Source organism: Acyrthosiphon pisum, chromosome X, assembly GCF_005508785.2.
Source record: "Acyrthosiphon pisum isolate AL4f chromosome X, pea_aphid_22Mar2018_4r6ur, whole genome shotgun sequence".
Classification (NCBI taxonomy): domain Eukaryota; kingdom Metazoa; phylum Arthropoda; class Insecta; order Hemiptera; family Aphididae; genus Acyrthosiphon; species Acyrthosiphon pisum.
The window spans coordinates 56,732,274-56,744,482 of NC_042493.1; the positions used below are offsets into that span (position 1 = coordinate 56,732,274).

Consider the following 12,209-nt stretch of genomic DNA (forward strand, 5'->3'; position numbering starts at 1 on the left):
ATGATCACGTTTTATTTTCTACTTATTTTATTGCTATAAAATTAGATTGCACAGGAGGAAGGTACGTTGTCCTGTTGAACTTTATCTGGAGTTTTTAATTACTATTTATAATGTACAATCATGGGTTCGTAGTCTACGCATGCCGTCGAATCCCTTCCCCTTTTTCATACGGCTCGACATTATTGTTTCACGGCGGACGGCATATTGAACGCCTGTTTTTAAGATTCAACCGTCAACCCTATATTCCTTGTAATCTGATTTTAAATTTAGAAATATAATTTATATTATATCTCCGGTTTTACATCCGTAAGCGAGTTTCCAAATGTGACAGTAAACTTTTTATATCCATATAATAGTGTCTGAGGCTAATACTTCGTCAAAAATATGTCGTCATCGTCAATCGTCATTAAAGGAATTTAATAAGGAAGACGTGTCATGTATAATAACACTATAAAAGTCAAAATTAATCTATGCTAATTTATACATTGATATATATTATTTGAAGTTCTTAAAATAATTAGTCTTTTAAAGAGTAAATAATTAAATATAAGCTATAAAAAAAATCCCTCAGCACATTACTTTCACGTGGTTTAGTAATAGTTGTGTGCAAGTAGGTATTTATTACAATTTGTTTTGGGGAAGGTATTAATGTTTATGCTATAATGTATTTTATTATTTTGGTTGTAAATATTTTGAGTGTTAAGTGTTTTATTATTTTGTTTGTTTTAGATGGGTTAGCCTAAAAAATATGAATACTGGTGTTCGACGATATAAAAACTGTACTCGTGATGATTATAAAGTATTAAAAATATTCCAAATGTCCTGTTTCGATTTAAAATGCACGATAGGTACCACACATTTATAGAAATTCGTAGTTCAAATTGTTTTTCATCCATAGAAAACTATATAATTATTATTGGTTTGAAGTTTAAACAATTCGGTGAGAGATCACAACTCACAAGAATACTTAGAATTTAGAAATCGATTTGTTTTAAATTAAGTATGTACGATATTTTATATTACATTTCTATGACATCAATGTGTTATTTTTATTCATTCAATAAACAAGAAATAGGGCCTCGTGAATGTCATTCATCGATTCATCCCTTAAAATCGCTTTACTGCAGCAGGCGGTAGCAGTTGCTAGTTTTGAACCACCCACGAAGACTACTGTTGGAAACACGCTTCTCACACATTTAGACGTATGTCACTCGTTTCTTAGAAATATTTGAGAATTTTTCTAAATGAGTGGAGTATAAGTTGATTTGGGTACGAAGTTACAAAGATTAAATATGACATTAACGACAAAAATATTTACTAACGTACACCTATATGGATATTCAAAAATCACATTGGTCAGCTAAATGGTGTTTTCTTAATATGTTATGTTGAGGTCGGTTTAATAATTTATAGATTAACCAAGTCTCATAAGTTATAAATGATGAACAAACAACAATACTATTAAAAATTGCATACGTCAGCATGTTGCAAATAGTAGATTTTATTTGTAAAAACAAATGTTAAAAATTTGCTAGATATATTTACGATTATTGTCCTCAGCTATGACGTATTTTTGTTGTACAGTACATTTTCATTTTTACCATACACAGGCTCTTAAAATAACGTCGACCCTACTTAATATATTCTTATACACCATTTCTATGAATAAAATACAACACGCAATAGCTAGGGACGTTCCAGAATATAAGTAGCATTACACGCACATAATATGTCTTAGTCCTAAGTTATACGTGTGTAAGTGTGTTTATGAAAGTCGAGTTATTCAAATTGGATAATTATTATTGTTTACTATATATCATGAAAACCAAATAAAAATTAAACCTTTAACAAAAACACAATCTTTCATTCAAATTATACAGTCTGGGATGGTCACACGAGTCAGGTATATAGTTTATGAAAAATAACATGTGATTACTCCAAAGTCAAATATTTTCGAAGATCGTTAGAAACAACAATAATACAGAGGTAGGGTACACATTATATAATTTTTAATAATTCTTACTAGGAGAAGCTATTTACATTTAGGCATAATAATATTAACCGCAACAATATAAATGAGCAGGGTTGGCAGACAGACGTGCACGAGACCAATCATTAAAATATCAGAGACCGGGTAATGTGATACCATTTTATTGGCACCGCTCCTTTTATAACCGAGTATATAGTTACAAAGGGGATGGGGTGGGTAGACAGGTACATTATCCTATGGCTGAAACCGGCTCCTTAAAATGATTACCATGTTGAATATTTTTTTTTCAATTCATAAGCCCATATAGCTATATTTATAGTGCATAGCTAGTGTATAATCCTAACGAACGTAAAATAAGAACAAAATATACTACCTCTATACTTAAGGAGTCAAAAAAGATTACTCGAACGTATGAGAAAAACTGCTTTGCTGACAAAAATATTTGTTTTCGAGGAATTTCGAAGAGAATTCATTAAACATAATATGTGGTTTTGATTTACTTTGATCAAAAACGGGATGGATAGCAGGAAATGCTAAGTATAATAAAATATTTAACATGGTATTTCAGCCCCCCAGATGACTATAGTCAATAGTACCGTTTATCGAAATGAATATAATTTTGTTCATTTCATGTATACGCATAATATGTTAGATAAATAAAAAGTGGTTTTAATAATGAATTTCGTTTTAATTTCTCAAAAATACTAATCATCGTGACTAGATTTTTTTCCCTATAACGACTCTATTTGTATTCACATTTCACATACTTACAGGATCTTATGATCGAGTTCCTATTGAATTTTTTGAAATGAATGGTCACCGCAGTTAAACGCACATTAATAGCCTGACCGGAGAAAAACAGTAGTTTTCATCTCCGCATCACTCGGTTACGATCACATATGGATGTTTTTTTTTTACGGCGGTAGCTCATTAGGACGTCTCTGAGCAATATAATAACTGAGAAATAGCCACTGACAAGCCATTTAATTTACATATAAATGCCAGTTTTGAATTAACGTAACATCGAATAGAATGATTTCATCAAATATAACAATTATTAATTCCATTGTTCAACAGACACAAAATTTGTTATTACCTATTATAATGACAAAGAAATAAAATTGAAATAAATTTAATTTTAAAGTTATCATTACAGTTTAAAATAGCAAACGTACTTACACGCAAGTATACTTAAAATGTATAAACCATAATTTATTTAAAATCTTAGATTTTATGCATTGGATGATATTATAGTATCATACGAACTTAAAATATATAGAGCATAATATGAATATATTGGCAGTCATTAAGTGACTTAATTTGTGTTCGATAAACATATTTGAATAACTGTCGATATTATAACAAAATATGTTACGCGCAATAATTGCATTACATAATGTATTCTGATATCAAACATATTAAACATAATGTATTTTATGACAAGTTTTTTAATGGGCACTAACAAGTTACAAATGGATTCTCGTGTCGTAAATAAAACAGGAAACCACGATGGCAAACATTCCACTGTACGAACATATTTTATCGTTAAATCATTTTTGAACAGTTTGGTTGAAATCTCAGAATTCGGGCAACTCAAATCCAACAGATGTGAAAAGATTTCAATAATAGTGAAGGGTAATACAGACCTGTCTCGGTCATGGAGCCATTATTCTGATTCGATTCATCGGTAAATATTAAAGTGATCCGATGTATTGTTGAATTTTTATACCACTTCAGATTTCGAGGAAGGTCCATCATAACTATCGCATTTATAATAGTACTTGGTTGTTTTTTAAAACAGTCATCATCAATAATAAATTAGAAATGTATCAAGTATTGAATACAAATATGTGTGCATTAGTATATTATATTTGTATAATAACCAATAGGACATACGCATATACGCATAACATAATATAAAAACTTTTAATTGACATGCAGCTATCAAATGTGTGGAATATATAATTATACAAATAACAAATAGTATAGTTTACAAAATATTTTTCCTGAAACACATAGGTATTTGTTTAAATTTTAAAAACGCTTTAAAACAACAAAAAAATAATCATATATGTTTTCTGTTGGTTATTATTATAACAATATTGATGTTTAAATATTCACATAATTTTGGAGATTTGAATACGTAAGATTTCAAAATACATTTTAAGCTATTTAAAAATCTTGGTCTGGTTTATAAACTAAATAAAAACAAACGGCTTGTTTAAAAACTCTAACACACGGCTGCAGTGATATTATTTTACCGGAAATTCGTATGCGAAACATAAATATAGCTACTCCAGACAGGATTACACTTTTGAGATGATTTTTTTTTAATTGAGGTCAGATAATTTAAACTTTGTGCGGATTTTATTTTGTTTTAAATTTTGGCTATAGATTCTGGAATTTGAGTAAAAATATCTATTGCGCCTTTAGACAATAAACAGACCTAGAAGATATTTGTTTAAAAAAAAGTAATTATACAACAAATGATTTTATAAATAATCAAGTAGCGGGCGTATATACAACGGTGTTTCGATTGTTTTTCCAGCGGTCGTTATATATTGCCAAAGTACCTCCTCATACCAGATGCCTCGGCCCCTGCCTTCATCGCTGCGATTATTCCCGTTTTGTTTATATGCCTCTTTTTAAACCACACTTGGCTAAGGGGATTGATAAAATCGCTGGACAACACTAATTATAAGTAGGTACTAATAGCAAAACCGTCACTGCATCATAGCACACACGTTGTACAATAATGTTGCGGGACGTTACCGAGTCAATATAATTATATGCACACGGCAATTTTGGCCGCTCGCCCGCGGGCGTAAAAACGTCGATCCGATCGATATACATAAATATATTTTCACCGGGCAAAAACCGTATCCAGGATATTCTTAATTGGCGGCGGTAGTTTTGGCGCTAAAAAAAGACGGAGAAATGCGCCCGGGGATGCACTCGTAGTGGTGTATATTATATAATGTTATACGTTCCGTTACTCGAAATGTGCATTGTTTAAAACAATACCTATACCGTAGGTAAGTGGTTACAGTGTAAACCCATGGGCACGATACTATAGGCATATACTTTTTTATTTATTTTTTTTTTTTTGACAGGCACCTATCACTGTTATTTTCGTTTATATTTTTCCCACAAAACCGATATCCAAGGAAACATCTAAATATTATATTATAAGCATGCCTATATAGATTTGATCGTGTTTATTGCCGAGACTATTTCATTTTGTTTTTATTTTTCGTCCATAGATTATCCATCCTCGATTTTAATATATAAAAATACGCCCATTATATAACCACGCGTGAAGTTTAAAATTTTCATATAGTTATTTGTGTTCTTAAGTATATTTAAACACTTAATTTTCTAATTGAATCGTATGTATCTATAACACTAAATGGCTAAAGCGTAATATTGTATAGGTATTATAGGTACCTGCTACCTACTATTTTTTTTAATTTAATCATATTAAATATAAAACTTAAATTGATTCAATTGGCATTCAGGAATGATAATTAAAATAATAATATTTACCTACTACACTTTCATTATTTATCTATTTAAAACATTCTTGTAGAATTTTAATCGTTATAGGATACGAGTAAACATGTCTTATTCCATTTAATAACCTAATTGTCCAAGTAATTATATAAATTAAGCATTAATAACAATAATATTATATTATTGTAATACCATCAGCATCGTTCTTATAAGATTAGCGCCTACCGAATTATTGACACAGCACATAATCGTACAAGTAAACAAACATTTATTGTGATTCGTAATTTATTTCACCAACCTAATTACTCGTTTATTATTTACTTTTGTCAGATTATTATTTTCCAAATGTGTATTAAATGTAACTGTTATTATATGTCGAGTAACATTAAATTCAAACGGATTACTTTTTCTTGCGTATAGCTATAATAATAATTATTAATCAGGAATAAAGATTTCAAAGATTAGAATATACAATAAGTATAAGAAAGTGCTAAAGTAACATGGAAGGCATTAATTATACTATAATATAATATAGTAACGGCTTTCCTTATATATTTCAACATACCCTCGTTTGAGTATTTAGCTCAGAGAAATAAAGATTTTCAATTCATAAAGCTTTTCGTGCAAATGACGAAATATGTGACTTTGTCATCTCCCAATTAATCATACTGTTTAAGAAATAAAATAATAGAAATAAGTTCATGTTTAAAATAATTTTATGCTTATGCGCATTAAAAATATATAATATTATAAAATTTCAACTCAATTTTAATAATCATCAATCATGAGAAACTGAAAAATAACCTGATAATATACTGCTGCGAATCAGAATTTTTATTCTGGGTAACACAAAAGTTAAAATAAATTTTGAATACTAAATAACGAATTGAACAAAGTTTAAGTCATAATATAGAGTTGGTACATTTAACGGGCAACAAAGTGTACGGGATCAGAAAGTAATATTATAAAATTCAACTCAATATTAATAATCACCAATCACGAGAAGCCAAAAAATCTATATAAGACAACGCCTTTCCAATATTTTTGGTTTTATTTTAATTTATAATTTATTTTAACTCATTTATCTTTTCGTAAAAATGTTACCGAAAGACTGTGCACTGAAGAAGTTATTACCAACTCATACGTTACTGCCAGTAACGGCGTAGTGGATGTTATATAAAAATAATAGTTACAAATATTGTGCAGGAATATTGTTAATTTGGTACTTACAATACACACAACTATACCTACATTAATAAATTATAATATGGTTTTTTTTTTATAGTATTTTATATTATATTACAATAATTATTATGAAGATAAAATAGGTACAACAAAATATTTTATTTATCAAATGGATGAAATTGTTTTATAATCAATCTCAGCTTAATTTAAGACATTTATAAAAAAAAAACAAGTCAAATATTTATTTTTAAAAAATTATAGATATTTGCTCATGCATTATTTTGTACTAGGAAATAAAAATATTATTACTAACCCGCAAATATATTATATTATTAAATTCATATTTATATAGGTATTTAAGATGACTATTAGATCGTATGAGTTTATACAGTATTTTTTAGTATTAATTATTATTTACTTTTGACACGATACGCGTCACTTTTTAAGAGCCAATATTTGCATTACACGGTTTCATGGCTTTCGGGAATAGAAATAATTACTATACAGACAAAACAAATTGTTAGTCACAAAAATCGTAAATATATTGAAAATATTTCAATTATTCAATTATTTGATAACTCTGCAATATAATAAATATTGTTCTGTGAAAAAAAAATAATAAAATGAATGCATTGTATATCGACGAAACGACAAAATTAAAAAAACAAATAAATAAATAAATAAATAAATTACGACATGCCTATTATAGTCGCACCAATATACCAGACAAATGAATACTTTAAATACTAATGAATTTCTAGACTGAAATCCGAAGGTACACAATGAATGTACACATACCCGATTTGTCAAACTTTTTACGTTCTTTATATTTCCATGAAAAAATACATTCAGTAAATAGTACTCCGTAATTTAGTATTATAATTCTTATTTTTCGAACAAGGTTCAAGCATACCTACTATGCTTGCTGGTTTTTAAAAAAATCATTATTTTATAATAATAACAATAATAATAATAATATTTTATACATTTTAGTAAGTTTATAAAATAATATTTTATTTATTTATCGACTATAGAATTTATAGATTACTGCGAATCAACATAGTTTTAAATTAAATAAACAAATAACAAATAATATAGATGAACATATAAATAGTATAAGTTAAAATATTTGAATATTAAATATTTAAATGTGAGTTGCAAAAAATTATATATTTTAAAATAGTTTTTACAATTTATTTAGAAGTTTGTTTTAAATATTAGCGCATTAGCTTAAATAATTTGTATTCATTTTTTAAATATCTATTGGAAGTTTGAATCGTCGTAATAATAGTATTTTCTTATGTTTTAATGAATACTAAATAAATCACCGATATATAAAGTCATCAGACAGTATTTAATTATTTTAGTTTTTAGTCAATGCTTGATTCTTAGGTTAAATTGAAATTTTATATATTTTGAAAACTTTCAAAAACAGATTCATATATGAATACAACGAAAAGAAGTCTCAACATTTGAATGGAGCATTAAAGTCTCCCAACAAAAAATTAAAATACGTTAAATGGCTTGAGCGAGACGGTTTCAAAATGTAATTTAATGAATGGAATGTAGGTACCTTTATATATAATGTTCAACAGTTTTTTTTCGTTTAAACTTAACAACTCACACGTGCAATGTTAACATTATTATTACGATGTTGTTAAATTTTTTAACAAAATTATAAGTATCTGATTATAATAATATATATTTATTTTTACGAATAGTTTGTAAGATCATCAATAGTTTAAGTAAAAACGTGTAAGTACCATATTATTAGTTTCCGTAAGTAATTTATAATGCTACAGTAAAAATGTATAAATAATATGTAGATATATTAATTTCATTGTTGTATGATTATATTTTTTCGAAACACGCGTGTATATGGGTAAAAACGATCTATATTGGCTGTATTATAATAGTCGAATAGAAGATACTGTAATCGCACGAAAAAGCTAGATAATTTTTATTAATATCAGCGTTATCGATACACAAGCCAAAATTGCGTGGGAAACGTACATTTATTATATGACACATTATTACTTATACTGTACACTACAATTATTTATCTTAGTGCACTTTGATTTAGATGGTTTGAAAAAATACAGTTTACAGTAATATAATATAATATTAAATATTGTTATATCCTATTGATATGTAAAATATGATAATTTAAATGTGTATTTATTCTTCATTTATTTTTATGATTCTTACAAAAACTTAAAGTAGATAAAAACTTCCATTTTACATCTTACAGAAACTTAACATGTAAAAATATAAAAAAATAAGTACTCGGCAACAATCATTAACTTTACTTATCGTAAAACTAGTCACTTATTTCGTGTATTTTTTGATTTGAGATTGTATCTTTAAGGGGAAACGAACGTTTTCGGTATTTAACACCACAATTAACATAACAAGTTTCTTTTTGAGAGTATGGAGTCTAAAACGAAGTTAGAAAAAAAAAATTTTAAAATTTAAGGAAATGAATAAACAAAATCCCTATGGTTCATTTTTTAAAATGTTCTACGTAACAAAAAGAATTTGTATTCTATTACAAATCCCTATATATTTAAATTACGTTGTTGTTGTTTTGTTAAGCATATGATGGCTATACTTCTTAGATTACTGTTTCACAATAATACTTTTCAAATTATTTCAAATTAAATGGATATGATTATTTTGTTTTTAAATACAAATAAACAAGTCGAATGAAAAAAAAATTTCATCATACAACTTAAAATATGTTAAACATATAATGCAGTTTTATAGTTTAAATCGACTCGACCATCGTTTAATTTACTAACGGTAGGTACATGTATATATATATTGTGACTAGAAAATATAAAAACAAACAACTAAGAAATAAAAGAAGGTATATGCTGAAAATGTAAAAGTTTTATTATTACTACCCATTTACAAAACTTATATAATATAATAGCATTATTGTTTTTTTTATATAAATTATTAATGAAAATAATTTTATTAAATGACGACCCTCGAATAAATTAAAAAAAATTCTATTTTTAAATAGAAAGAAAATGCTTTAGGTAAGTACGAAAAATCCTAATCGATAATAATATGAGATACCTATATATATAGTATATGAAATAAAATAAAATATATCGCATAGAGTCGCACATCTGATGTTATATTATAATATCGTAGCTATATTATAACATTATTATTATAATGAAAGATAAAAAAAAAAAAATTGTATCTTACCTCTCGTGTCTGAGTACGTCCATTTAGAAGGCACGTCGGACTGCGATCGCGGCGTCTGCCTGACAAGTGCGCAGAGATACGCGTGTTTGTGTGTATATATTACCTAGCTGGCATATAATGACAATAATATAATTTTATGAATTATTACAATAATATATTATATTAGAGGAGGTACGCATAAGACACACGCTCACGTCACCGACGTGCGCATATGTGTAAATAGACCGCGGCGGACAGAGTGTCTTGCGAGACAGTGTGTGTTGGTTGGGTCGTCACTGACTCGCGGCGAAAAAGCGACTGAATTTTCTGTCGGGGGGTCCCCGGGACGGCGGGATGCCGCGATGCTGCGGGTGCTCCGCGCTGGCCGACGCCGCCGTCGCCGCCGGTGGTGGTGCCGGAGGATTACCGCTCTTCTGCCGCCGCCGCCGAAGGAGAGGAGCGCACGGAGCGAGCGAGAGAGATGGAAACGGAGAGCGAGATCGCTCACACGCACAAACGTGGCCGCCCCGGCGGCGCGGCGTGCACCACGCACACACGCACCCGAATCGCGCTCCTATTAATATATACGCGGTGCGTGTACGTGTACGTGTGCGTGCGTATACGTGAACGTGTGCGTGCGTTTACATTATCGTGTGCGCGACGCGCGTACATGATAATATTATAATATTATAAATGGTGGTCTATGCCCCACCCGCCGTATTATAATGTCCAAATGTATTAATTAAATCCGAGAAACCGACACATATGGTTCGGCGTCTATGGTCGGACGGGGTGGTATAAAGACGAAAGGTTCTGGACCGAGAATTTAATATAATAATATTATAATACATTAATATTACACAATATGATATTATATACATAACATGACGACGTTATTATATATTATTATAAAATATAAATGTTGTATTTTATGGTAACTAAAATATTAGCCGGCGTTGAACATTCCAAGGCAATTCCAGAAATCTCTCCCTTACCATATGCCATATACATTATTTTATTATATTTTATTATATTAATATTATAATGGTTTGGTTCGGTACATGATGCGCAACGTCGTGTTATGATATTATTATTTATTACCATTTACCTACCTACCGAAAAACAGAAACTTACGACGCTATAATACTCGTCACCTGTGAAATAAGGCATTACAATGGTACAATTATTTAAGGACGTAATTTGTAGGCATCGACTCAATGCAGAGTACAAACTAGTCAAAAATTTAAGTTTATTTTAAGTTTTTGATCTTTATTGATTTGTATTGCTAGTAATGACCTAATATAGTAATTACTTTCAATCAAATCCAAGTTTCGTTTATTTGTGAATGATTGAATAGTAGGTACACTGATGATTATTGATTATAGATAATACATGTATAATAAGGCATAAAAAAGAAATTCTTAAAAAAAATTAACTTATTTAAAAAAAAAATTATTTTAAACTATCTATTAGCTATATAATATATATATATATATAAGGGTTAAAAAAAATAACTTAAGTCGAAATAGTAAATTAATTGTTGGGATCTATAAGAGTCTTAATTTAACTGAGTTAAAAAATAGTAATAACTTGCTCCCATACAGCCATAAAACCAAAGACCATCGGGTAAACTTAAATACCTAATGCTAATATAGTCATTGCCAGATTCATGTTTTTCTCTGCGATAGATGGCTGACTTATAATATCCAGTCGACCAGTCCTGAAAAATATCTATTAGTACCAGCTACTGAGCTACAGTATTATGCCTCATACTTAAAACGATATATTTTTATGTATTTATTATTAATTAATAACTTAACACCCATAGAGGTATCATATATTATATACATTTTAACTGAAACAATCAGTTCTAACGAACTTGCATTCAATAGAAAATATATATTTTCAATTTAGAAATTGATTCAAAATTAAAATTAAATTTGTTTATATTTCATTACACAATTTAGACATAGATACAACTTAGGCTTAGGCTTCAACCACATAAAAAAATTGAGTTTACGGACATTTTGTAATTTCTTCCCGACAAATATTAAGATAGTCCTCGGGTCTTAATTTAATTTAATTTTTTTTTAAATATAATAATTGTTATTTGAATGTTTATTATTTAATTTTTTGTGCACCAATGCAATAACAAACTAATATCGAACTGATTTCCAAAATTTATATTATATTCTTACTATTCAAAAAACGTTACAAAGAAATTAATTTAAATAATAACTTAAGCAACCGAGGAATAAACGTCCTATATACAAATATAATTAAAATACACCAAGGACCAAAGTCCAATATGGCAAATAACTCC

The 12,209-nt window shown here is 28.6% G+C and overlaps 1 protein-coding gene across 4 annotated transcripts in view; it reads right to left on the bottom strand.

The window, feature by feature from the left end:
* The window catches only part of LOC100162064 (papilin), a 47,590-nt gene extending 37,375 nt beyond the window's left edge, over positions 1-10,215 (bottom strand). For all 4 annotated transcript variants that reach the window (XM_003248140.4, XM_001951945.5, XM_016808748.2 and 1 more), the window contains exon 1: positions 9,908-10,215. In XM_003248140.4, coding sequence (XP_003248188.1) covers positions 9,908-9,930 — 23 coding nt within the window. In that variant the 5' untranslated portion in view covers positions 9,931-10,215. The remainder of the gene's footprint in view (positions 1-9,907) is intronic.
* Positions 10,216-12,209: the final 1,994 nt, after the last annotated feature.